The sequence below is a fragment of the Cladophialophora immunda genome (assembly GCF_000835495.1).
Source record: "Cladophialophora immunda strain CBS 83496 unplaced genomic scaffold supercont1.1, whole genome shotgun sequence".
Classification (NCBI taxonomy): Eukaryota; Fungi; Ascomycota; class Eurotiomycetes; order Chaetothyriales; family Herpotrichiellaceae; genus Cladophialophora; species Cladophialophora immunda.
This window is the reverse complement of record NW_015622541.1, coordinates 3,734,564-3,760,692: the sequence shown is the minus strand read 5'-3', so window position 1 is coordinate 3,760,692 and position 26,129 is coordinate 3,734,564. Positions and strand designations below refer to the sequence as shown.

Genomic DNA, 26,129 nt, shown 5'->3' with positions numbered 1-26,129 from the left:
TTGCGGGCATGTCGCAAACTGCGCGCAGGGGGCCATGCATGACTCGGTGGGCTTGGCGACTACCAAAGAAAGGCATCGTCTGACAAAAAGATTTAAGAGTGACTCACCATTATCATCGTGGAGCTGACCTTCATCTGATATTATATTTGGTGTGCCTCCTTTGCAAGATGATGGTGCTTGATCGATCACCTATATCATTCGCCAGATCTCATATCACCGCCGCTTCGTCGTCATGAGCAGCCCTGTGCCAGGGTGTGCCAATGGTGACAATTCCAATGGGACCATTGGCAATGACCTCGCGGAATAATCTCCGTGAAACATATTATGTTTGAGTGTCTTGAAGAGCCACCTCCTTCTATCGTTTTCTCGCAATTGACCTCCACCTCCACCTGTCGAGGCGGCAAAACCACAAGGCTATCTGGAACTCAGGAGACTGAAGCCCGATATCTGCAAGGCTGGCGCCAAGCCTTGCCATGGCCCCAGCCTGCGGTGGGTGCTCTATCCGCTAGAATATAGGCCCGAGCCACCGGCTATTATATACCTAGCGCAGAGAATATATACTTGGAGTATGAGGTAGTCTGACAATCCTGCTGGAACGGCCTCGGAAGACCGGAGACCTTTGAACGCAGCAAGTACGCGGCAGAGACGATGGGGGACAGAATATCTGTTTCTTCCTTCTCCTTTTCGCTCCCCCTCTCATGACACCGATCCAAGATAACTGTTCTTTCCGCTGAATCATCATCAAACATCATCATTGCCATGGCTCCTCCAATTGCCATCGTTACTGGTGGCTCCTCCGGTATAGGGGCAGCCCTCGTGGAACACCTCGTCTCCCTAGGCTGGAACGTGGTCATCGCAGACATCCACCAACCGAAGCACTCTCTCCCGGGCACATTATACATCCATTCCGACGTGTCCTCCTGGGAGCAGCAGTCCCACATGTTCAAGCAGGCCTACGAATGGGGCAAGCGGCTCGATTTCTGTGCGCTGAACGCGGGCATCGACGACCGAGACGACATCTTCAACACGCTGTCGTACGACCTGCACAAGCCGCCCAAGAAGCCCAACACGGACACTTTCTCGGTCAACATCACTGGAACGTACGCGCTTTCTTTCGCGCCCCGTTTAACATTGTCCCTGTTTCTTTTGTGTCCTTTCTGTGAAGTGGAATGGGGACCCCAGAGTGACTAACCCTCTTTTCTTGATTTTCGATGGCTTTAGATACTACGGCATCAAGCTCGCCGCGCACTACATGACCATCCTCAGCGGGGCGGCCGGCAAGGCGAAGCCCGGGGGCAAGATCACCGTCACGGGGTCCGGCGCAGGCCTCTTCCCTTCCCCGTCCACCCCTCAGTACACGACCAGCAAGCACGCGCTGATCGGCCTCGTCCGCGCCCTGGGCACATCCGACGCCGCCCTCGCGGCCAACGTGCGCATCAACAGCGTCTGCCCCGCCATCGTCGACACGGGCGGCCTGCCGCTGGGCTTCCTGGACAAACTGCTCCCAGGCCAGATCACGCCCATGAGCACCGTGCTGCGCGGCTTCGACGCCGTGGCCGACCTGGCCGGCGTCGCGAGGGAGGACTGGGTCGAGAGCGGCCCCGCCGGCGAGACCCTCGAGGCCATCGTCCACGACTTGGTCTGGCACTCCCCGCCGGAGAGGCCGCAGGGCGAGAAGGCCAAGGCTTCGGGCGTGTCAGGCTCTCAGGCAGCAGCAGCAGCAGCAGCAGCAACCGCAGAGCTCTACCAGGACAGAAATCGCCCGTTTGAAACCGGAGGAGGGGGCACGGACTTCTGGTAGACGAGACCCTCTCCCGCCCCTTCCCTCTTGGTCCCTCGTTCCAGACCGGTCGTATTCACGCCGGCTCTCTGTTTCACCCACCACGCTACGCTATACCACAAGTAATGATGATAGACATACATCCAGGAAGGGTACTTTCGAGCTGCTGTAATAAGATATGTAGATAGATCATAGGAGGAATTGAAGATGCAGAATACGGCGGTCTTGCGCATTACTTTTCTACGCCAGGACTCTGATGCTCATACCTGAGAACCTCCTCGGAGGCCAACACGGTGAAGGGGGTGTGGATGGAATGATCAACACGAAGGTCTCACTGGATCTGTTTATTCATCGATCCAATGTGTTGGGATCAATACTAATCCTCTCCCATAGACTCGGTCGGGCCAATGCTCAAGGCAGAAGGGGTCCTGTAGATCTTCAAGCTCGAGCTCCGACGTCCGTCCTGTCTCTCCGCCACAAATCGTGCCAAAAGCTGGCGCCAATCTGTTGTCGGCATGTCATCCCCGAGCTGCCTGTGCGTGGCAGTCGCAAACTCTTTGGTAATGATACAATCCCAACGCTCGCGGACGAGATTCTAGCCTTCTGAGTCTTCCGCTCCGTGCCCAAAAACCGGAACGCCATGCAGCCTGACCCGGTACAAACAAGCAAACTCCGCGCCGTGATTTTCCGTCACCCGCAGCACAAAGTTTTGCGCCGCGTATGCCAACGAACCGCCCTGGTTCACGTCCAGCGGAAAGGCTTGGACATGGCTCGCCTCGATCGAGGCGTCGTATTCCATCTTTCCGATCCGGGCGTAGGTGGGTCCAAGGGTGCTCCCCGTCGCGCCTTGCATCGATCTGATGTTCAGCTTCTCCCATTCCAAACTGTCCAGTTGCTCGAAATCGGCCCACAGTTCCAGAGTCTTGGGCGTCGACCCTGGCGACAACGAGCCAGCGCTGGGATAGTTTTCCAGGACCACTTCGGTGGGGTAGATCAGTTCCGTCACTTTCACGCCCAGTCTCATCATGTCATCCTCGTGTCCTGGGCCACCAGTTTGAACAGCCGAAGCGCACCAGCAGTCCCCTACATCTTGCCATGGAGTGAGAGCTGTAATGGGTGGCTTGCTCACATAGCGTGTCGACAGGAGGATTCGCAAGAGTATTCGGTGGCCAAGTGTCAGCGGCTTTTGCATAGTTGGTGAGGTTAATCGTGGCTCAATCATGGCTCCGTTATTTGGAGCGAAGTAGTTGACTTTCGGAATGACTGGAGAGGCAACGTCGCCAGACAGGGTCTTCGATTTGCCTCCGGGCTTCGATCCCGCTATGTGGCTTGACAACTCCGAATGCTGCCTCTTCAGGGCTTCAATATCTTTGTCTATTGTCGCGTATCGCGAGTCGGCCTTGTCGGTCAGTCGTGTCTCAAGCGTCCGAAGTTGTTGATTAATGCTGTTTATTGCTGCTGAGAGCTTTGACAAATCATTCCCATTGCCAGCTGTAAGGTTGAGAGACGCTATGCTCGGGCTCCTCGTACAGGTTCCACAGAATTTCTGAAGAGTCAACCCGGCTGTAGAAGTGGATAGAGGGTCGCAAACAAAATTAGTGTAGGTATAACATAGTAGAAGGCTCGCTCCGCCGACAAAAAACAAACTGAAAAGAAGACTCGTCATGATGGGTACAAGAGGTGAATTTGGGAGATCTCTGATCGCTCGTCCACTGACCCGCAATAACTGCACGAACCAGTCCGATATCGAAGATAAGATGTCCAAGGAGGTCTGCCGAAATTGTTGCACGGAGCCCTTGCTGGTATTCCACGCTTTTCGAAACCACGGGTCTTGCCGTTCTCGTATTGTGATGTTAGGTTTCCGGAGTCCCCGCTCGTAATTGTAGCTGTGATCAAATATGCCGCTGGGAAAGCTGGAGGGATCTGTTTCCTTGTTGGTATCGTCATCGGGAGTACTGCGGGCGACGCTCTCATTGTCCCTGTCAATATCTTCGTCTTCATCTTCCCCTAGTTCTTGACTTTCTTCTTGTATCTCATTGAGTCGGTTATTGTGTAAAGAGGTGGCCCATGCAGCTACCCGCTGATTCCACTGTTGCTCGGCATCATCGCTCGCCACCGAGGCTTCCTGTGAGTGTTCGCGAGAGGCTCTTCGCCGAGCTCTTTCAGCCCGAGAGTCGTTCTGTAAGTTTGCATGGGTCTCTTCGATATGGTTCTGAAGATGTTGCTGCGCTTGCTCGACTCCAGCGTCGATCGTTTCGGCCATCTCCTTCAAGTTCATCCTACTTCGTGCGACCAACTGGGTGGGTAAAACGGGAGTCTTGCTTGACCCATAGGCGTAAGACTGCTGGATCTGCACCTCAGGCAGTCTCGGATTGTTCACAATACCATCAGCAAGGCTCGGTTGTTGAGAAGTCCCACGAGTGACTCGACGCGGGATAGCGTCCTCTGGTGCTAAAGCACTGCTTGCACGAGTTGACCGCTTCGTCGGTGAAGCTGCGCGTACCGGCGTCGCACTTGAGGTTCTTGCCGTAGATCGACGAGGCGCCATTTTATGCTCTTACGGCACAAGGCACGGATGTCGACGGCTTGTGCAACCTTCGGATGGTAATTTCTGTGTAAAGTAAGCACGAAATTCGGCCACGGCGGGCAGAGGAATCGCCGAACAATCACTCTCTCTGTGAACAGTCACCGCTCCTGTGACCCATCGGCGCCGAGGTGCGAGTGAATTTGCGGCCCAGCCTTCATCGACTTCCGTCGCAACGGATGCAATATCGGGGAGACGTGATTTCTGTGGGCGATGTGGAGCAAGGCCGTAGGATAGTTGTATTTGGCCCAAATGAATCTCGACTTCAGATCTGGGTGGAGGTGGTTAGAGGAGGATGGAATGGCGCGGTCAGACACTGTGACTTTGTCGCATTCAGCAAACCGTACACAGCGACGCCAAAGGGGCGGCTCCGGGCATTAAGATCGAGACTTTCCTTTCGATGGCATCCGAGGCGGCTCTTGAAGTCTGGTCGAGTCTTGACTATGGTCTTTGTTTAGAGGGACGCGTCGAAATGTGGTTGTCCGGCTTCTCGAGTTTGTTTCTCGCATTCCAGAAAAACCTTGTTACATAAGCCTCGGCTAAGTTGCCATCTGGCCACCCCCCTCCATCCAGCCTCGTCTTCCCTGCCCCTTTTTCCAATTCCTCTCCCTTCAGGGTGTAGCATTACGAGCTGGATGGTGTGGTTTGTGATGAATATCAATACTCGGTTGGCTGTTTATATGGTACAATTGATAATTCTTTGTTGATCATCACAGGCTCCTCAACCGCCTTTCTATCTCTCCTTTCAATATCTCCATACAAGACCGTCAAACCAAGATCCCCATATCTTTGCTCGGCTCTCGTTCGATTGGCATGTGGTCGTCGAACACTTCTTCTTCGGAGTTGACTCGAGTTGCGACACTGCTATCTCCACCACTTTCTCCGGAATCCTGCTGCGTCTCCTGCGGTCTCTGTACCGCACTATAGTCCCCAGGTCCTTTACTGCCGTTTGGAACGTGGAACCGACGATCGACCCTAAGCAAGAGGTATAGATAGATGACAATCGTCTCGAGCGTGAAGTTGAAGAGGTAGAAGCACCACTTTTTATCAAACCACGCGGGATTATTTTTCGGTCGCGGATCCTTATATGCGGTTGCCGCGCGGAATGATGATCCCAAGCACAGAAGGACCGAGGACGTGAGGAGGACGCCAACCTTACTCCGCCAACGGCCGCTTCCAAACTTCTCGACCCTGGTCTTTCGAGGAAGGAGGATGGCCAGGACGACGATCGGAATAGGTAGGAATGACAGGAACAGAAAGTAGGTCACCGCAGTGATTGTCAAGTCTCGAATTGTGTTGTGAGCGTTGGGTTTGAGAACGAAGAAGTTGTCTACTGTTGCTGTGACTATGATGGCGAGCATGACAACTATTAAGGCGTACAGGACCGTGAAAGTGGTTGAGACGGCTTTGTTCCACCCCAGGTGAGGATGCGAAGCTCGAAGAATCCGTTGTGCGAAGATGAGGTTGATGAGGAACAGGAGCAGCACACCGATTGGAACGAAAATGGCCGCGGCAATGGCTATCTGGGTGTCCTCCGGATAGACCGCCCACACTATTCGCTACAAGGGCCGTTAGTCGAGACAAGGGTAGTCAACTGAGCCCGGAGCAACGGAAAAGGCAACCTTCGAACGGCACTTCCCAAGACAAACAAGTCGACGGGGTGACTTACTATGGTCAATGCCACCTCACGAGCCATGCAGAAGCCGAATAGGATTCCACTCATCAGAAACTTGTGTCCTCGCCTCAGGTTGATTTGCAATATGGTCATATGGCAGATGGCTCCGACGAGGAAAAGGAACATGAACACACTGCATATTGGGACGTCAACGGCGACAGCTGGGACTCCACCAACATTAACAGTTTGTGGCTGGTAGGGAGGACCTGGTGGCTATAAATAGTCAGCAGGTAACTCGAACGTTGTTATGGAAGACAGACGACTTTGGATGAGGCCATGTTGGTGAAGTTGCTGCTCCTTGTCGTTAATGTGAATGTTGGCCACTGGGACGTTTTGCCCTACGAGAGTCGGAATGCTATCTGAGTATAGAAATGCAGAAAGAGACAGGGGAATCCTTTATGGATTTTGAGATCACCCGAGCCGCTAAAAGAAGCCTGGAGCATGTATGGTCTCCCCAGTATGTCGTAATGTCTGTCCAGGGGCGGAACTTACCCTTCGACGCGTGTTGAGCTTTGGATACCCGGACGCCGACAGGTAAGGGTCTTGCGGTAGTTTGCACTAGCGAATGTGAGCTCGCACATGGACTGTTGGCCTGGCACGTAGCAATTTGGGCTAGATGGCACTCATCAACCTATCATGTCGCTGCAACTGTCGCGATGCAAAGTTCTCAATCCTTATACGCCGTGCTAAAGAGACGAACTGGAGTGCGATTCGGTCATATGTTGCTCAGCCTTTATAATGTGTGCATTGCTCCGTTCCTTGTTGTGCGGTTGAGAGAGATGAGGCCGCCAGTCGTCCTAGGTCAACTGACAAGAATGACTCCGAGGGCATAGCATAGAGTGTCCAAAAGCTAACTGAGCAACGTGCTGCATCAGTCGCAGGCACTGTGGCTTCGCGCTGGAGAGACACATTGTGAGCGGCGTTGTAACATGTGCAACTTCGTGCTTTGCGTGCAAATAGCTGCAGTATGAGACAATGCTGGGTTTACACGAATTTATAGATGCCGCCAATCAGCGAATCAGGAGGTTTCCTCCACTCTCGATCGACGACTCTGGTGTAACTCGGGTCCATGGAAGAGAGGTATTTCCTGTATGCCGCACTCGCCATCCATCAGATAGCGCGACTTGCTCGGCGTTTAACGGACGGCCATCCCCTCGCTAATATATCCTATTACGTTCAGTTGCGTCCTGCCACGGCGGCCGAGAGACCGACCGGAGCGCTTGTGATGATGCACCCGGCAAATAGGTGGAAAGATTGGTGATATCGGCCAGGGTTGGAGGCGCAAAATGTCTGCCTGTATGGCGTTGGAAGAAGCATTCAGCGACAGGGGCGACATGCAGCAAAAGTAGATCATAGATGCTTGTTTTGGGGGGTGGGGTGGATGGAGGGCGAATTCCAGCTTTGCTGGAGCTGGTTCTAGGTCAAATGCCTGTTAGCGGTTGTAACGGGTGTAGGGATCCCACCTTGTTCATTGATCTCCGTTCTGGGTAACTTGGCTGGTACTGTACGCGATCGAACTGGTGATTCTGCGAGACCAAGGACGGTTTGGAATGCGAGAAGACAAGGGCAACTTAGCCGATCCCGATGACATCAGGCCGAAGTGCGGTGCGCGTGTCTTGCATCGGGCAGCGCGTCCCGCACAGTGCATGTCGTTCGTTGCGGTATTGGAGAAGTCAGGCCATACGTTGCCCGTTGGCTGCCTACTAGGTATCCTCTCTCTACAAACCCATTTCCTGCGCATCTCCTGCTTTGGTCGAGAAGCTCCATCCAACGTGATTCCTGACGTCGCCATGGCCCCTGCTTCGGGGAACGCCTTGAGCGCAGACTCAATCCTCGACTACATGGTCAAGAGCCTGCCGACCCCGCCTCCCGACTCGGAGCAATCCACACTCATCAAAGATCCATTCGCCGCCATTGCCCTCTTCTCACATGCCTGCATGCTTGCAGTTGGCTTCCGTCTCGTTGGCTTGGGAGAAGACCACAAGATAGGTAGGATTCTGTGGTGTCGCAGTGACCCAGATATCTCACCACTAGCAGAAGCAAGATCAGACCCCCAAGATGCCCAACCTCTGCCCTCTGAGTGGGACAAATCCTCTTCCTACGCTTTCCGCTATGCCCATTCGCAATCCGCCATGGAGTATCTTATCAAGGTGAATCGACTAGGAGGCAAGGCTATCATATTTGGGGCCGGTATGGGTGACGACAAGACCGCCTCCTTTGAGGTCAAAGCCAACGACTACACTTCCGAAGGGTCAATAAAAGAGGCAACCACGACGTCCGACAAAGTTCCCGCCCTTCGGAATGTTTTTATATCAAGTGGGCGGATTGCTGACCTCGCGTCGCTTTTCAAACTCAACATCATCCAGAAATTGGCTCCAGGGATTCAGAAGGCGGGGTACGAGGATGCAGCTTCCACCCTGGAGCAGCCACGACGGCACGAAGAAACTCGCCCTCCTGAGCGCGACCCCCTACGTGACGATCATCCTCCACCTGCACGACCGTACCCTTTCGATGATCCATTAGCGATACCCCCTCGAAGACCCCATCCGCCAGGAGACTTTCCACCACCGGGTTTCGAGGACGAATATGAAATTAACCGACCCCCGCGCGGCATGCCACCAGGTCATCAGCCATTTGGAAACATTGGGGAGAGAGACCTTTATCCTCCAGGGCTAGGACCGCATGATCCTCTCAGGATGGGACCTGGAGGCGGTTTTCATGGCGGAGGAGGCATGCATCCCACTTTTGACGATCCCTTGTTTGGCGGCCAGGGGGGTCAAAGACCTTATGACCCTCAGGTGCCTCCAGGGGCTCGATATGACCCTGTTGGTCCAGGCGACGGTCCTCCAAATCTTCGAGGTGGGCCACGGTTTCCAGGAGGTGGTGGTCGAGGATGGGGCAACAATCCGTTCGGAGGGTTTGGAAGCGGTGACTTTATATAGAGTGCTGTAAACAGCCGCAGGGAAGATCATAACGAGAACAATGCCTGCACGAGGAATGACAGGAGTGGGGGGTATCTATCGCGCAAACCAGCGAAAACAAACATCACGACCGGAGACGTGGCATAGCATGATTGTGAGGACTCAAAAGCAGACGTGATCTGGAGAAGGCGTTGTCATCTCTCTAAGCCCAGTATGATCGCTCAGTCAAGGCTTCCTTCCGAGTCGTTGTCTTTTGCGAGAATAATGTTTCAACGGTCGGCTGTGATGGCCTTCTCAGTCTGTCTCACGACAGGGAGAGACGTAGGGGAACCAATACTTAGTACAAGAAGGCTATCGGCCATGACTACCTGGATACCAGGAGCATAGCGGGCAAGATGTAAGTGAGTGTAAAGATGTCACTGTCGTGGTCAGTATCTGGCGTGCGTGCGTGAAGCCGAATCTGAGGAATCTCTTCCGCCCCATTCTCGTCACATATGCCACGGGTCTCTCCTCCCCACGAGTGTCCACAGTGGCCCCTTGTCAAGATCATGACTCGGGAGAGTGATGCTCTCTGTGTTTCGTCTCCTGGGCTGACCTTGCCATTCTCTCTCTTCACTCCCTGATCCGCGCTGCCACCCGGTTGGTCATGTACTTGGAGACGTTGCCCAGGAACAGGCAGGCGATGATGGCACAGCCGCCGAAAGCGATGCTGGTCAGCCAGATGTACTTGAGGCAGTCCGCGTACGCCCATCTGGTGGCCACCGACGCCGCGTCGATGATCCGCTCGTTCACGCCGGGGAGTTGGACCAGCTGGGCGACGTCGAGGGACACGCCGCTGCCGCCGCCACCGCCACCGCCGACGAAGAGCTCGACGAACTCAGCCGCCTCCGCCACGGGGAGGCCCGCGTGGACGGCGCTCTGGGCGACGTATGCCGGGAGTGTGGACTTGAGCTTGTTGACGAAGATGTTGTAGTAGATGGCGGCGCCGATACCCCCTCCCACGGCGCGGATCGTGATCGACAGCGCGACGCAGGTCGCGATCGATGTGTCCGGGGCGACTGTGATGGCGACAGTGGCGGCCGGCACCAGGACGGCTCCCACGCCCAAGCCCGTGCATATACCTAGACCTATCGCCAGGGCCTCTCGGTCCGGCGTCACAGCTGCGAAAGCTCCGCCAAATGCAGCTTGAGAAATTCAAAGTTAGCGACAAATGTCTCCGAAACTTGCCCTGAGGCGGCGACGGCACACATACTCATAATAACACATCCTGCCAGCAGGATCTCTCTGTTGTGGCCCCTGAACCACGAAAGCGATGAATTGGCAATCACAGCACCCAGGGTGGTGCTTAGCCCCGGACCCAGACCTCTGAGCCCGACTTTGACGGGATCCGGCTGAAAGACCCTCTGGTACACCAGCGGGAAGAAGTTGATCATTGCATAGAAGTTCATGCCTGCCGGAGGGTTCGTTAGTTTCTGATCCTGTGAATCTCCGGGGAAGCTTGCCTGCGACGAACGCAATCCCATACGCCATGGCCACTATGCGCTGCCCGGTGAAGAGTTCGTGCGGGACCATCGGCTCTTTGCAATATTTCCACTCCCAGACAACGAATGCAACGAGCAATGCAATCCCCACCAGAAGCTGAGCAAGGATATATGCGCTCTTCCAGGGGTGAGAGTAGCCTCCAGCTTCGAGCGCGACCAAGCTGCGATTCGTCAGAAAGTAGCGACTTGCCGACGCAAACCGGAAACTCACATGAGAGTCAGGCCTGTGACTGAAGTTATTCCGCCGATGTAGTCAATCTTCTTCAAGGCCTCTGTCGACATTCTCCCCTTTGCCCTTGTCTGCGACTCGGGGAAGTAGATGACCAACAGAACCAGCCACCAAATCCCGTTCCATATTCTGTGGTGCGTGTCAGTGGCTGCTGGGCTGGAGCGAGAGCGATCAGTGAAACGAACAAACAGATCCAGAGGCCCCAACGCCACGTGTGATACGCGGCTAGAAGCTGAGCGTATATAACATATGGAGTAAAGGGAAGGACGAAACCGGTGACCAATGCCAGATACGTCCCGCGCTTGTTGACAGGCACTAGCTCGGATGTCCTAGTTTTATTGTCAGTGATCTTGGGTCAAGCGGTCAGGACTGGCTGATCAAGAGATCAAACAACCCACCCAGCCAGAGCACTGAGTTCTCCTATTGCCGCGCCCGCTCCAGCAAAGCCCATGCCCACGATACCTTCTCGGAAGTGGTGAGCAGTCGCCACGATCACGCAGCCCATCATGATGATAACGCCACCGGCAAGTGTAATGTTCCGGCGCCCCAGCAGATCCTGTAGGTAGCCGCAGAATGGAGCAACTGCTGCAAGAGGCAGAGCGTAGGCCACAGAGAGCCATGATGATGCTTCGACGCCCCCAATGTCGGCAGCCACATATGACAGCACTGCTCCAACGAAGTATAAAGGGATCTGAGATCCAACGTAGAGGCCGGCCAATGCGAGCGTGGCAAGAAAGGTTTTGAGCGTCCACACCGTTTGGTCTTGATGGTCCAGAGAGGTGCTCCCCTCGTCCGAATCGGTCGGAAGAGCTGGACTCTCGGCGGCCCTGGGCTGAACCTTCTGGTCCTTCTCCACGACGGTAGAGGCGTATTCATGATGGACGGCGAGATCGTGCAGCCGTTCGAGTTCGACTTTGTCGGTGTTTTCCAGGGGCACGACACTCATGATGATGATGTCTGGCGGTCGCAGGACTATAACAGTTTTGTCCACGGCGTACCCTTGAACAAACCGGGGAGGTAGATGGAAGGAGACCCCTTTTTGAAAATATATACCCGGACACATTCGCTCCATGAGCACGACTCCCCCGCGTTCGGCGGCTTCAAACCATGGAGCTGTGGAGAGATTAGGTTGATACCGGGGATGATAATCCGGGGAGGGAAAGCAGCTCGCTCCCATTGATGTCGATGGTCTGATCGGCCGACTCCGAGGTTCGGCCAGTTGCAGAAATGATGGTGAACACTCAATCGGGGTGCACGCTCAGATCGGCCTCCGATGGTGATGGGCACCAAATAGACTTGACGTTTCACGGAAGAACACCGTGACAATGCAGGCTGAATCGAAGTTGACTGGACTTTCGAATCTCGTGTTCTGGTCCACAGACAGTAAGACTCGCGGGCTCCGCAGGCTTGCATATCTCACTAATACCAGAAAGTTAGCAGGCGGTCGTCCAAATCAGGGCAGTAGTTCGGACATTGCGAGAACTCGGACTCAACGATAGATCTGAGAATAACTGTTTAGAACGGCCGGGGCATGACTTCACCTGTTCAACCCCCCAATCCTCCCCACCCACTGGATTCACAGCCAAATCCCAGATCGGCTTCTGTGACATCTAGGTAGGCAGACCAGTCCTCGATGCTGAAAGGGAACAAATTCACGTTTCCCTGGACATCGGCCATAGTCAACCTGGCGGCATCCACACTATCAGCCGCTGTAGAACCTGACATCACTCCATCTCCGGACCCAGTAGGTCTGCCCATGTTTGAAGATGGGATCGCGCTGTCTCCAGGATTATCGTTGTTGTTATCAGTGTTGCCGCGGCCACCGTCTGTTGGCCGTGGCCCCCTTTTCGAGTTCTGGCGACGCCAACGGATCGCAGTAGCAACAAGTTCAAGCCACAGGGAGGCGCCAAAGCGGGACTCAACAGATGATTTTCCTCGGACAGAGTCAATCACACCCTTCTTACAAAGGACTTCCACTACACTCGCGGCCCTGTGAAATTCGTCGCCCTCGGAAGAAGACTGAGACATGAGCGCCCCATGGCCAAGTCGAATGGCGTCGTCCACCTCGCCAAGTTCTCGTAAGGAGATCTTGTTGAGCACGGAAATCTTGAGGAGCATCAGGAGTGCGATGACGTTGAATCGAAGATAGAATTTAGGATAGTACCTCTGCGGGCGTGGCTCAGAACTTGCTGTATCATTGATGAGCGATGGCGAGCTTGAATAAAGCTTGATCAGTTGGGAGGCAGCCTGGGCCGCGGAACTTTGGATTATCGTATGGTCGGGGTCGTTGATGGACACCGGAGAAGACCAGCGGAGACAGCAAGAATATAGGTTAAGAAGGACGCTCAGATGCACGAACTCGACAGAGGGATTCCACTGCGTTGGGGACTGACGAAGCCCAAATACCAACGAGTTGATGTCCTTCTCCAATAGACGGACCGTCCTCATCCGGTGGCTTCCATCTTTACACGTATTGTCGCCCAAAGTGTCATTGATTCGACTGATATAGAAGACGATACGAAGCTTGGAGATGAAGTCTGCGGGCAGAGCGGCTTCGTCTCCAGGTTTGATCTCGAGAGCGTCGAATGGGACGAGACAGGGGAGACCGAGTTCGCAGCTAAGTCTGAGCATCGTTAGCGAAGCATAAACTTGCAGAGGGTGATGGCCCACCTACAGTGCATTGACAAAACACCAGCAACGCCATACTCGTGTATGGCTCTGCTCGTTTGAAAGTGACTTGGAATAAGTGTACGCGTGGTACTCATGCTCATAACCAACACGGTGGTATCCGGCATGCATTGCCATCTGCATAGCCATGCCGCTGTATAACCACCGTACATCGTCAGCTTGTCGTTGGACCGGAGGGGGCCACATGCTCAAGATGAGCAGCGCTTGTATTGCGTAAATTGAGTCTTGACGACGCATCATAAGATGGCCCAAAAGGCTGGGCAGTTTGTTGCACAAACTTCGAAAATGGTGTTGCTGTGACGGGAGATTTTGGCAAGCTGTGAAGACGATGGTCCAAAACAGGAGGGGACTCGCATCTATGATGGCCGCAGGCTCAGCTTGCACTTCAAGAACCGGAAGCTGTTGATGATAATGAAGGAAATACCTAAGTGGTCGCAAACAGTTAATGCATATTTCCGACGTCAAGAGTCTATTGTCTCATGCTCGAGGGTACGCACTCTTGAAACAGTTCATCCACATCAGTCTTTAGCAGAACAAGATCCTCAAACTTGAAAGTCTTGTCATGGCCACTCTGAGAGTTTTTGAGCGGGCTTGTCGAGGCAGATTCAGGGATAGCTCCAGCTCTTGGGGAGATGTCGCCACCGGGAGATATGCTTGACAGAGTAAGCAGAGGCTGGCTTGGCCATTTCTCGCTCTCTCCCGTCACCTGGAGACCTGACTTGAGCCTGTCGAGTTCTTGAGTGAGTTGTTCGACTCGACAGTGTGGTCGTTAGCGTGTGATATATCGGCGGATGCCTTAACCTGGGTGCATACTTCCTCGTCGGGACTCGCTTGTAATTTAGATCAATCCTGCAGGCAATGTTTCGTGCTCCACATCTCGAACAGGGCGCTGGGAAGGTAGAAGATGCATTGCAACGGAGCTGTTGATTGTGTCAGGTACGAATATGCAGACAATCTTGTGGTCGCCATAGTCAATTTCAATCCTAGGCTTCCTCACCTTGTTCTGTCGGCAAGTGATGCATGCAGCTGGCCTAGCCATTGTATGGTGGCTTCATCAGAAATTTGGGGCGTTCCCCGGGCGGTGCTTCTGGGAGCTATTCACTAGATTGCGAGGCACGATAGGCGGTCAATTGACTGGCCAGTGAGTGCGTTAATTGGTCGGCGATGAAGATGAATAAGACAGGCCAAAGAGATTGAAAAGAATGAAGAGAGTAAGTGGGAAGAAAAAATGGTGGACTGGAGGCTTTGAGAGGCTTTGTGCCGAGGCTCCAGCGTCCAGATACATGCCTATCAAGGTATGTACACACATACCACTGGCATACATGCAATCCTGCATACCGAATACACTCATACTGAGAGACCTGGCTGGACATGACTTATAATCTTAATCATTCTGGTAGATCCTACTGGCACAACCTACTTAGGCTACCTACCCAGCTACAAATCATCCCTGGACGGTTGTTTCAAACACAAATTTGCCCGTCTGCGAATGGAATCCTCCTCGCACCGTGCCTGGCCTCTGATCTCTATAGAAATCGACGACATTGGCGCTCAGCTTCCGGCTGTTTGGGGGACACAGCCACACTCGCAACAAGTGTCGCTTTGTCTCCTCTGTGTCCCCGTCCTCAAACTCAGTGCGGGCGTGCAAGGTGATGTGGTTGTTCAGGAACTGTATATCTCCTGGTTCGAACATCATGGCAAAGTGGAACTTCTCTTCATTGGCGATCTGAGCGACCAACTTAATAGCTTCCTTTTGCTGCTCAGTGAGACGGGGAATCTCAGGGTACTCTTGAGCCGTGAAGATGTGCGGCGGAATGTAGCGGCAGGAGAAGCGTCCGCCTTCCTCGCTGAAAATGGGAATCTTATAGTAGGGACCAGCTCCAGGGGGGGAGTTTCCTTTCCAGCTCCAGTAGAAGTCTTCGTACAAGACCTTAAGCAGGTCGGGTCGCCGGCGCGCAATCTCGTTCCTCACGGCCACCGAGCTGCAAATCATGCTGAGCCCGCCACTTTTGGCAACTTGCAGTACCATGAGACCAACAATGTCAGAGCTATCGGTGTGGAATGATAGATGGACACGGGACATATATCCACGGCCAGTGGTGGAAGATGGGTGGATATTGTTGCCGAAGTTCTTGACATCCCCCAGAACATCTCCCTTCCCACTCTGCGACACTGCCACGCCCATGTTCAGTCCGATTCCCCAGTAGATCATCCTCATTTCTGCCTTTGTGTAGTTGTCGGCAGGGATCCCACGCAAGACAAAGAGCCCCATGTCATTCTCCAGATGCTCGAGGACCTGCTGCAACGGTTTCTCCGATGGGCCTAGCGGGAAATCCTCCTTGGTCATCGTTTCGCAGCTCTTGTGGCCTTTTCTCAACGTGGTTTGCAAAGCATGATCGATATCCTTGAGCTCTTCCTCTGTGAATCGATGGATCCATCGGTCAGGATCGTTTTGGGCATCCACAGCCAGCCACTCTGCGGCGCCCATCGTCAAATTAGTCTCTGTATAGAATACCTCCAAAGAGACCCCGAAGAGGAGTTCAAACAAGAACCTACCGCGATCCAAAAGGTTTGTCCCAATCTGACTTTCAGCCATTTTCTTGCCTCGAAGTTGATCTTGTAGTTTAGTTGCGCAGAGTGGTCAGTCTAGAGTATTGTGGCATCGAAGTGACCATGTTTCTTATATCGGACTCTGCCGTCCAGGTCTTCATATCATTTGATTCGCAAAGGGCAAAAGCGCCAGGCAGCCTTGGCCATTTCGTTTCAACCTCCATCGCCAGAAGCCGATGTCATGTAAGAGGGGTTCGGCAAGAGGAGCACGACACAAACAATGGCAGGCTGCGGGAGAAGGGGAAAGGGGGAAAAGGGGCGACGCCGAGCGAAAAACGGAGTCGGCGCTGGCCGTGGCCGATTTTCGGTATGTCACGTGGTCACCATCGAAGCTTCTCCCCACGTCAATCTTCATTCAATGCTACCAACAGCAGCCTTGAGACCAACTCGCAAGCTTGGGCGTTTGTGAATCACGCTCGCGCCCATGAAGCCGAACGATGGATCACTCGCTGCGGCATGGAATCAACATGCTGCCGGAGTCAAACCACCATGGACTGCAAGGGGTCCGCCATTCATGAGCCAGGACCTAGCGAGACTACTGAAATCTATACCTTCGTTCTCTCAATCCATCTTCATTGCCATCCCCGGCACCTTGGCTTTCTATGAACGTTGAAATACCTGCTAGCAATTGAGTCAAAAGTTGCTATCAACAGTCGGCAAGCTGGTCTCTGGAGACGATGACACCGATGGCAGTTTCATCGAGCAATGCCTCTGCAAATGGCGCTGAATCATCCCCGAAAGGGAGTCCAGAGCCGCTCTGTGCGATTGTCACCCCACTGGGAATGCTGGGATATGGCTTCGAAGAGCATCTCCTGACCGACAAACTGGACGAATTGACCAAGTCACCCATGCCCCTCGCCGTCGTCATGGATTCTGGTTCAACAGATTCTGGGCCCTCGAAATTGGCATTGGGCACCATGACTTGCCCTGAAACATCCTACAAAAGGGACTTGACCAAGTTGATTCGGGCAGTCATCAATTATCACGTACCTGTCCTAATCTCTTCGGTCGGAGGAGACGGTAGTAACGAGCATGTTGATCTCTTCGTGGAGATGATCAAGGAGATTAGCGCGTCGCTCAACTGGTCAGTCTCGATTACAACGCTTAGTATTTGTGAACTAATAGCAGACATCCAGCCGCCGGGAGTTGAAGGTCCTTGCCGTGTATTCTGAATTATCCAAGGAAGTTGTAGAGAACAAACTTCTGGCCGGGGACATATCTGGATGTGGAGATGAAGTCACTGCACTAACAAGTGAAGAAATCCATGCCACTCCGCGCATACTGGCTCAAATGGGCCCTGAGCCCATCTTGAATGCTATGCAATCAAACCCCGACTTTGATATCCTCGTCGCGGGGCGCGCGTACGACCCTGCGATATTTGTGGCGTTTTGTGCCATCAACAGCGTCAAGTCCTCATCCTCGTCCTTCAGCTCACTTGGCAACAATTTGCTAGGGGGTTTCTATCACATGGGAAAGATCATGGAATGTGGTGGCCTGTGTGCAACGCCCAAATCATCTGGCGCAACAGCCTTGGTCTACAAAGATGGGACGTTCGACATTTCACCCCTTGATCCCGCGGCAAAATGTGTTCCCCTCAGTGTGGCTGCGCACACCCTCTATGAGAAGTCCCGTCCCGACATCCTGCACGGCCCAGGAGGATATCTGGATCTGACCAATACCACTTATGAACAGTTACCTGACGGAACTTCAGTTCGCGTGCGGGGAGGCAACTTCCACTTTTCGGTTTCCGAAGGATTATCTTATACGGTCAAATTAGAGGGCGCTCGTGTCATTGGGTTCCGTAACCTCTTTATTGGGTCATTCAAAGATCCGATTCTTATCGGCCAGATACACGAATATCTCGAGGTTGGCAAGAACCGCTGCGCCCGCCAACACAGAGATATGGACGGCAAGTGGAAACTCGATTTTCACATCTATGGCGCTCCGGAGAGGCGGGCCGACGGATTAACCTCTACTGATGAAATCTGGAATTCCAAAGAAGTCTTCATCGTGGGCGAAGTCCTCGCAGACTCGCCAACGCTGGCCAAAAGTGTTGCATCTACTGCACGCGTTTATTGCTCCCATGGCGCCTATAAAGGACAGATGGCTACTTCTGGAAACTTTGCATTCGGCATTGGTGGGATGACAGAATTAGATGTCGGTCCTTGCTGTCAGTTTTCTATCTATCACCTGATGAATTTGCGCAACGGAGAAGAAAGCGGCCACCCCATATCAAACGGCGATGGAAAAATAGCTGCGCAAGACCGCACCCTAGATGGTCTATTTCCATGGGACACAATAGTCATTCGAGCCTCCACGTCTGGGGTCGCGATATCCAACGACACGATTCCAGTTCTGGAGACCAAGATCGCTACCAATGGCGTCACCAAGCGCACCGCCCAGAATGAGACGAAGCACTTCCAACCTCGCGATCCCACAACACTTCGGGACGTGGCAAAGGTCATTCGTTCGAAGAATGCAGGTCCTTTCCAGCTCACCTTTGACGTGATATTCGACGATCCCGTCGTCTATAAGGCGGTAAAGTCGTCCGGAATGCTGAGCACGGACGCGATGGCCCAGCTCTTCGGGCGATCGGTCGATGAAGTCGTCTACTGTGGCTTCTTTGACCAGGCGTTGGCTTTCAAGCTCACCCTGCCCAGGAAACGGGGAGGCGAACTCAGCTGTTCCGGGGGCTACATGGAAAGCGACGTGCACGGGTCTCAGCAGTACATGCCTCTCATGACGCTACGGTTGACCGAGGAGCTTCGAAATTCTCTGCTGGCCTCTGATTCTGTCCGCATGAGCCAAGGGCATTTGCAGCACAATCAGAGAGTTTAGAGCGGCACATGGTTGCTTTTACTAGGTGCCTCAGTAGAATGTCCGTAAGAGAGATTATCAAAGCTTCTTATCACTCAGGAACTATTCTCCATATCGACGGACAAAGATGGGTTTGAAATAATAGGACAAACTCAGACCTAGAGAGTATCCAGGTGAAATCAAAGAAAGCAGACACTCGAAAGACTAGTTGTATAGCCAGATGCGTTTTTGGGAAGGTAGAGTTCAAGATTTCTACCAGATGCCTCTGTTATGGGAATTGACTATATGTTGCTACTCATGGTTCATAGAGCTGAGGGGGGCTTTTAGGTCCTAAGAGCCCTCGTGAAGACGCTCAGATCGTCCTGGTTCTCCAGGTCGTGGAACAGGGTCAAGATGTCCCTGGCCCCCTGGACGCCGTAGACCTTCTCGGCCATGGGCAGGAACTTGGCCTCGACCTCGGGCAGGCCGATGGGGTTCCCGGGCTCGCCGAGCGGGTGCTCGATCTTGACGGCCCGGTCGCCGATGCGGGCCACGGTGACCAGCGAGCCGTCGCGGAGGTCGTCGTCGACCCGCACCGTGATGCGCCGGCACAGCGCCAGCACCTTCTCGTCCTGCAGCAGCCGGTACGAGTCCCACGTGTTGCGCCCGTGCAGCCAGGCCACCGCGAACTGGAAGTACAGGCTGAACTGGCCCTCGACGATGTTGGTCGGGCGGATCTTGTTCGGAGCCGTGCTGCCGACGCCCTGGAACGCCTTGCTGCCCACGGTGACCTCGATGGTGGTGTCGTCGAGCGGCAGTGCCGAGTCGAGGTCCGGGAGGAAGTGTTTGCGCAGCTCGTAGGCCGCCTCGATGGGGCCGTGCGTCAGACGGCACGACGGGTACGGCTTGATGGCCGTGTTGGACGTCTCCCAGAAGGAGCTCAGGGCGTCGACGATGTGCAGGTCCGGCTCCGGCAGGCGGGCGTACGCGTAGAGCAGGCCGCGCTTCCCGTCGATGGCCCTGGCTGCGCCCACCATGCCGGCCTTGACGAACTGCACGCCCAGCAGCGCGTTGTGCGCCGCGATGCCCGGGTGGAAGCGCTTGTTCCAGCCGCCGTTCTCGAAGCACTGCAGCGACCCGCTGGCCATGCTCCCGACCACCCCAAACAGGTGCTCGATCTGGCCGGCGTCGAAGCCCGCGAGTTTCCCGGCCGTGGCGGCGGCGCCAAACACCCCGGCCACACACGTCGGGTGGAAGCCGACCCGGTGCAGCACGTCGCTGATCGACCGTCCCAGCCGGCATGTCACCTCGTACCCCACGGCCACGGCGGTGAGGAACTCGTGTCCCGTCACCTTGCGGCCACCCCCGGGGGCGGCGGCACTCATCTCCAGCTCAGCTTGAGCGAGGGCAGCAGAGATGGCAGAGGCGCCCGGATGCAGAGACGCGACGCTGTTCGTGTCGTCCCAGTCCATCGAGTGCACCAAGGTCCCGTTCAGCAGGGCACTGTATTGCGCCTGGTACCTGCGGGAGAGGCCCAGGACAGACCCTGGCCCCGTGGCGGACAGGTTGTTCACCGCCTCAATGAAGACCGGGCTTGAGGCGACGTGATCGACCGCGTATGAGGCAAGCCCGATGTAGTCCAAGAGGCCGCACTCGAGGACATTGCGGATGGGTTGGATGTCGTCCCATGTCGTTTGGTGTACGAATTCGGCCAGCTTTCGAGTAATACTCGCTGGTACGGTCTCTGTCATGCGGCTGATCAGCTTTCCACATTGCCCATGTAACGAGGGAGTAATCATTCCCCCATCAACACACCTTCTGATGATGCGTGAGGCATCTTTTGCCTTTTCAAAGCGGACGAGGATAAAATCGGTATATTGGTGATGTCGTCCAAGGCCAGGAGGAGAGAGTGGCTTGCTTTTCAATGAAAAGGAGCGCCATACAAAGAATGCATGAGACGTAAACGGCCAACCACAGTCGAGTGTTACCCTCGCCGTTGAGCAGGCTGAGCAGGCTGAACTGGCTCATCGAGAGATACTGCAACATGTCAGTCAAGCCCCCATCGTGTCGCCGCTTTCGCTTTGCCGACAATCGGGATGGACCGAAAGCGCACGCCGGAGCGATAACAGACAGCAATCGGTGTCGAAGGGGCATCGGCATGTTTGATGCTGGCCCTTCCAAAGGGACGGTGAAAGTAGCCTTCGGACTTCAAACCAGAGGTGTGAAGGACGTCGAGGAGCGAAAATCGGCTTGTAGAGAGAAGCATAGACTGCTACAGTCACAAAAGCGGGCCCGAGTGAGAATGACGTCTTCATTTTGTAGAGAGACGAATAATGTTTGTCTTTCGACAAAGTAAACAGTCTGAATCCATTGTATACTGTTGCCAGTCTTGCTCGAGCGCCTCTCGTCTAACAATCGCCCTGCTCCCTCTTAGTCTTCCATAGGCAAAGGGGATGACATTCTCCAGCTTCTTTTTCTGATGAGCTTCTGCTTCGTTCATGTAAAGTAGTAGAAGTCCGGGTGCTGGTTGCCGATGTCCTCGATACCCAGAGAGCGCTGGCTCCTGGCGAAGTCCGTGTCCGCGTCCCTACGCTTCTTTGCATTCTCGTTTCTCAGATCAAAGAATAGCGCGATGGTGGCAATTCCGCCAACCACGGATGCGCCAAAAGCAAAGCCATTGCCACGGTAATATCGGGGAGGATCGCTGTAGACCTGCGTGCCGATGATGGAAAAGCACTGGCCAACCGTGCCGAGCACGCCGAGCGCAGCTGCTCTAAAGTCGCATTACCGCATGTTAGCAGCCACGTCTCTCTGAAAGGATTCTGACAGGTCGGGCTCAGAGTTGCTCACCTTTTGGTAAAACCGGGTGTATTGTTATTTAGCCAGACCTGGCCGATAATGATGCTAGGATAAGTCCCGATACCGATGAAGAAGCAGCCCGCGAACGAGAGGTGCTGAGACTTGCTGCATATCAGGATCAACCATCCCATGCCCATCGACACAAAACAAGCCAACAGAACATGTGCACGTTGCTGGAGACGGTCTGACGCCAGACTGGTTCCCACCGCTGAGACTGCGGCGCAGAAAAACACAGGAATTGTCAAGGCCTGAGTTTGTAGCTGTGAATATCCAAACGACCTCAGAATGACTGGCAGAAAGCTGCTGAAACATGCCAGGCTCAGATTGGTGCAGGAGTAGAATATTACTGTTACAGCTGTCAGTATCTGCCGCAATCAGTTTAGGGGCCCTGGATCAATGTACTGTAAAGATAGGTTCGACGATCCTTGAAGATGGCGAGGATCTGTTTCGGCTTGATCTGCGCGTTGGGCTCATTATAACCCTCGATCGTTCTGCGTCTTGCGAGAGCCTTCTCTTCCTCGGTAAATCCCCACCGAACTTGCTCAGGCAATGGCGGCAGCATCAAGAGAACAACGAAGCCCCAAGCGACCGAAACGACACCTGAAGGTCCCCCATCAGCCAAGTCAAGCACAATATGTACTGAGTTTACCTTCAATGAGAAACAGCCATCGCCAGGCTGACCAACCATCAGCACCATCAAGGTTCTTCTCAATGCCATAGGCTATGATGCCGTTAAAAGCACCAGCAACCGCACTGGTGCCGAAGAAAATAGCACCTCTTGTTGCCAATTCATCTCGTTTATACCAAAGTGACAGATACAGGGGGCCTGCCTGGAGAAAAGCTTCCCCAACACCAACACCTACACGAAGACCGGCGATGGCTTGATATGACTTTGCAACACATATTCTAGCGAGAATTAGTGTCTGTATGAGAGAGTTTGTGGTTGACGGCCTCCAGTCTTACAGAGTATTGAACGTGCCCCAAACCATGAGAGCTAGCCCGAGCTGGACAGGGGGCCGGACGATTCTCAGACATAGATAGCCTGGCAACTGAAAGACGATGTACCCGACATAAAATATGGTGATGCAGGTACTAAGCTGGTGAGGTGTCAGATGGAGCTCATCCGTCATGCCAGCTACTGCTGCATTTCCCACATCTCCACGATCCTGGTACTCTTGTCAGTGGCTATCAGGATTAAGTTCGAAGCTGGGAGAGGAACTCTTACCAAAGAAGCAAGGAAGTACATGGAGGCGAGTAGCGGAAGGACGATGAGGTCCGTCTTCAGCACAAAACGCTTCTCCGCTTTCGCTTCTTCGGGAGTTCTTGCTTGCTCTAGATGTTTTGAAATCCCGCTGACGGGTTTGTTGGAAGCATCCTCCAGATGTGTCAACGCCACTAGGGGTATGTCATCCTTTGCACGGTGCAGGGGGATGACAGACGACCCCGAAGTCACTGCGTCAGAGTCCATAGCCGTGCACATCTGCGGTGATATTGATCACAAAGGCGCCACAGCGTTGTGAAAGAGATCTCTAGAAAGAACGCAGCAATGTGACTCTTCGGCATGAAAAAGGCCAGGCGGCGTGCAAGGCCTTCAAATGTAATAAGTACATAGACCAGCTGTACTGCTATAGAGTAGTCATGAGATAGCTCTGTTCCCCGCGCTTCAGACTGACCTCTCTCGGGGCTTCAGGAAAAAGCGGAGCAGCAACTGCGAGTATGCGGAGACGGTTCCATCTGCATTCTCTGCGAACGTGTTTTGCCTGCTTGTTCTAGGCCCTCGTTCAGTCGTCTGAGTTGGATTTGACAGAGGGAAGTGGCCGAGCGAGCTTGATCGCGCAGTTCGGCGTCGGCCTGTGCCTTGCCGGATTTCGGCCATCTCTTCTGTAAGGGAGACTAGGAGCTCTGGAGGGAGGCTGCGGGATTGTGTCCATCTCGTGGATAAATCGGGACTGCCAGTGGGCTACAGAGCACAAGAGAAGACATTCCTAGCGGTGGTGAGGTGCAAGAATAGAGGATTCCCGTCGAGCTCGGATTAACCTATCTCCGTTCTGTGACTGGCGCGGTACTGCGCTTAAGCTTTATTATTGTACAAGTAATTTAGGTATTAATTATTATCTCGAGCTGGCTAAGCACCTAAGCGGCTAGCGGATTATTAGTTCCGAGTACATGCCAGTGGCAGGATTTCGACAGGTATGTCATGGCCGCAACCTGACCACAACCCAACAGCATCCTCACTGCAGAAAGTAGTTGTGACACATATTGAAGCCAGCTGAATTCACCTGAGATTGTTCGCCTAACCTGCCGTCCTGCGGTGCTCCTCCATTCGACTGCGTTGCGTTAATTTCTCCCAGACTGAGACCACAACACGCCATCCCACCTTCGCACACGACATCCCCGAACCCTTTTCAAGACTCGCCTCTCCTCCTTTTCACTTGCCATTCTCCGTCCAAATCGGCATTCTGCGCGGGTCTACGCCCAACCATGGATACAAAGATGGACGTTGACGTGGGGAAACCAGCGCAGCCTCACGGCTTGTCTCCTGCGACGGACCCGCAATCAATACCGACCCTCGATGGCTGGATTGAGAGCTTGATGGACTGCAAACAGTTGGCGGAGAGTGATGTATCAAGACTTTGCGATAGAGTAAGCAATGTTTGCAACCCTGTGCAGGCCAGAAGACTGAAGTGAGCGCGCGCAGGCTAGAGAGGTTCTCCAAGAGGAGTCAAATGTACAGCCAGTGGTGAGTTCCCCGATTCTGGCGCAAGGCTCTGGTCAAACGGCTAATTTTGTGCAGAAATGTCCTGTCACAGTCTGCGGCGACATTCATGGCCAGTTCCACGACTTGATGGAACTCTTTCGCATCGGCGGTCCCAACCCAGACACGAACTACCTCTTTATGGGTGGGTCAGAGTGTTTGCTTCTCCGGTGCACATAAACTGACAACGATATACAGGAGACTACGTAGATCGCGGCTACTACTCCGTCGAGACCGTGACCCTTCTTGTCGCGCTGAAAATCCGATATCCTTCCCGCATCACCATCCTCCGTGGTAACCATGAGTCCAGACAGATCACGCAAGTCTACGGCTTCTACGACGAATGCTTGCGAAAATATGGCAACGCCAACGTCTGGAAATACTTCACAGATCTCTTCGACTACCTGCCCCTTACCGCTTTGATCGACAACCAGATCTTCTGCCTGCACGGCGGGCTTTCTCCCAGCATTGACACCCTTGATAACATCCGATCGCTGGATAGAATTCAAGAAGTCCCCCACGAAGGTCCAATGTGTGATCTCCTGTGGAGTGACCCTGATGACCGATGCGGATGGGGTATTAGTCCAAGAGGTGCAGGATACACATTCGGGCAAGATATCTCCGAAGCGTTCAACCATAACAACGGCTTGACGCTGGTGGCCAGAGCTCATCAGTTGGTCATGGAGGGTTACAATTGGAGCCAGGATCGCAATGTGGTGACCATCTTCAGCGCGCCCAATTACTGCTACAGATGTGGTAATCAGGCTGCCATCATGGAGATTGACGAGCATCTGAAGTATACATTGTAAGTGGACCTCCTCACTGCTCTTGATCGCTATACTGACAGAATGGTGTTCAGCTTGCAATTCGACCCATGTCCCCGAGCCGGCGAGCCAATGGTCAGTCGAAGAACGCCAGACTACTTCCTCTAGACAAGATCCATGCACAACCTTGCCCAGATTACACGACTAGAGTCCCAGAAACTGCCACATCCTCGGGTGGGTGTGGTTCTCCATTGCGCTTTGATAGACGAGGGTTTCACACAAACGACAGGGGCGATCATTCAGAAAGAGAAAATATCGTGTAAAGCAAGGGGCTTCACAAAGCAGCAGGTCCGTGAGAAGTGACTCCAGATATCCTGGACGTGAAGAGAGGTGATGGCATGAGCATGACGAGTGTGAACGAGGACGCAGGCAGCGTGTGAGCAGCGGAATGCCCTCCAGAGAGACCCAAAGAAACGATGTTTGATAGACATACAACCACCAATCATGCACACTTGCCAGATGGGTATGGTCCTCTGCTTCACGCGCTGCCTTTGCTAGGGCGTCGGGCCTTCTGTGCGATGTATTACAAGACCATTAATGAAGAGTTGGGAGACTGGGTTTTCTTTTGGCCTGTCCCTGGGTTTCATTGTCTTTGTTCCGTTCTACACCGCTCGTGTCTTGCCATGGCGATTCGCCCCGTTCAGGCGTGCACCATGCGTAGAGATCCTGGTGTGTAGCTGCTAAGGCCTATGTATATCCCAGGCTATTTGGCCGCCTTTCGTCCCCACTCTCCCCTTCTCGACGGACGCCTTGCAATGAGAGCCACACGATTGGACACCTTGTAGCCTCCATTTCTCCTGCCCCCTCGAGCATGCCCACCACCACCACCACCACCACCACTTCTTATGGCACCGGTCTCCTCTTCCT

General features: G+C 53.9%; 10 protein-coding genes across 11 annotated transcripts; 4 read left to right on the top strand and 6 right to left on the bottom strand.

The window, feature by feature from the left end:
• The first annotated feature begins 577 nt into the window (after positions 1–577).
• On the top strand, positions 578–2,102 carry PV07_01094 (uncharacterized protein). Its single transcript, XM_016387595.1, has 2 exons — positions 578–1,100; positions 1,222–2,102. Exons 1-2 carry the CDS (start codon positions 760–762, stop codon positions 1,799–1,801), a joined length of 921 nt encoding a protein of 306 aa, XP_016254523.1. The 5' UTR covers positions 578–759; the 3' UTR covers positions 1,802–2,102.
• On the bottom strand, positions 1,933–4,817 carry PV07_01093 (uncharacterized protein). Its single transcript, XM_016387594.1, has 2 exons — positions 4,445–4,817; positions 1,933–4,391 (listed from the first exon to the last, which is right to left on the bottom strand). Exon 2 carries the CDS (start codon positions 4,326–4,328, stop codon positions 2,376–2,378), a length of 1,953 nt encoding a protein of 650 aa, XP_016254522.1. The 5' UTR covers positions 4,329–4,391; positions 4,445–4,817; the 3' UTR covers positions 1,933–2,375.
• Positions 4,818–5,103: 286 nt separating this feature from the next.
• Positions 5,104–6,454, bottom strand: PV07_01092 (uncharacterized protein). The gene is made up of 2 exons (XM_016387593.1): positions 6,034–6,454; positions 5,104–5,923 (listed from the first exon to the last, which is right to left on the bottom strand). The coding sequence occupies exons 1-2, from the start codon at positions 6,163–6,165 to the stop codon at positions 5,132–5,134; spliced, it is 924 nt and encodes a 307-aa protein (XP_016254521.1). The 5' UTR covers positions 6,166–6,454; the 3' UTR covers positions 5,104–5,131.
• A 1,208-nt stretch (positions 6,455–7,662) lies between these two features.
• On the top strand, positions 7,663–9,230 carry PV07_01091 (uncharacterized protein). The gene is made up of 2 exons (XM_016387592.1): positions 7,663–8,028; positions 8,077–9,230. Exons 1-2 carry the CDS (start codon positions 7,686–7,688, stop codon positions 8,979–8,981), a joined length of 1,248 nt encoding a protein of 415 aa, XP_016254520.1. The 5' UTR covers positions 7,663–7,685; the 3' UTR covers positions 8,982–9,230.
• Positions 9,231–9,572: 342 nt separating this feature from the next.
• PV07_01090 (uncharacterized protein) lies at positions 9,573–11,676 on the bottom strand (the record flags this gene model as incomplete). The annotated part of the gene is made up of 6 exons (XM_016387591.1): positions 9,573–10,144; positions 10,213–10,432; positions 10,497–10,662; positions 10,713–10,859; positions 10,916–11,059; positions 11,129–11,676. The coding sequence occupies 6 exons, from the start codon at positions 11,674–11,676 to the stop codon at positions 9,573–9,575; spliced, it is 1,797 nt and encodes a 598-aa protein (XP_016254519.1).
• A 3,186-nt stretch (positions 11,677–14,862) lies between these two features.
• On the bottom strand, positions 14,863–16,247 carry PV07_01089 (uncharacterized protein; the record flags this gene model as incomplete). The annotated part of the gene is made up of 2 exons (XM_016387590.1): positions 15,975–16,247; positions 14,863–15,893 (listed from the first exon to the last, which is right to left on the bottom strand). The coding sequence occupies exons 1-2, from the start codon at positions 16,012–16,014 to the stop codon at positions 14,863–14,865; spliced, it is 1,071 nt and encodes a 356-aa protein (XP_016254518.1). The 5' UTR covers positions 16,015–16,247.
• Positions 16,248–16,714: 467 nt separating this feature from the next.
• On the top strand, positions 16,715–18,953 carry PV07_01088 (uncharacterized protein; the record flags this gene model as incomplete). The annotated part of the gene is made up of 2 exons (XM_016387589.1): positions 16,715–17,112; positions 17,165–18,953. The coding sequence occupies 2 exons, from the start codon at positions 16,715–16,717 to the stop codon at positions 18,864–18,866; spliced, it is 2,100 nt and encodes a 699-aa protein (XP_016254517.1). The 3' UTR covers positions 18,867–18,953.
• A 215-nt stretch (positions 18,954–19,168) lies between these two features.
• Positions 19,169–20,661, bottom strand: PV07_01087 (uncharacterized protein; the record flags this gene model as incomplete). The annotated part of the gene is made up of 2 exons (XM_016387588.1): positions 19,169–20,568; positions 20,640–20,661. The coding sequence occupies 2 exons, from the start codon at positions 20,659–20,661 to the stop codon at positions 19,169–19,171; spliced, it is 1,422 nt and encodes a 473-aa protein (XP_016254516.1).
• A 521-nt stretch (positions 20,662–21,182) lies between these two features.
• PV07_01086 (uncharacterized protein) lies at positions 21,183–23,749 on the bottom strand. Its single transcript, XM_016387587.1, has 6 exons — positions 22,909–23,749; positions 22,647–22,849; positions 22,333–22,589; positions 22,086–22,283; positions 21,675–22,029; positions 21,183–21,597 (listed from the first exon to the last, which is right to left on the bottom strand). The coding sequence occupies exons 1-6, from the start codon at positions 23,161–23,163 to the stop codon at positions 21,321–21,323; spliced, it is 1,545 nt and encodes a 514-aa protein (XP_016254515.1). The 5' UTR covers positions 23,164–23,749; the 3' UTR covers positions 21,183–21,320.
• Positions 23,750–23,890: 141 nt separating this feature from the next.
• PV07_01085 lies at positions 23,891–26,035 on the top strand. Of its 2 annotated transcripts, XM_016387586.1 has the most exons (6): positions 23,891–23,970; positions 24,035–24,326; positions 24,382–24,423; positions 24,478–24,583; positions 24,637–25,243; positions 25,298–26,035. In XM_016387586.1, exons 2-6 carry the CDS (start codon positions 24,165–24,167, stop codon positions 25,368–25,370), a joined length of 990 nt encoding a protein of 329 aa, XP_016254514.1. In that variant the 5' UTR covers positions 23,891–23,970; positions 24,035–24,164; the 3' UTR covers positions 25,371–26,035. The 2 variants fall into 2 exon arrangements, with proteins under 2 accessions (XP_016254514.1, XP_016254513.1); XM_016387585.1 differs by having other exon boundaries at positions 23,891–24,326.
• Positions 26,036–26,129: the final 94 nt, after the last annotated feature.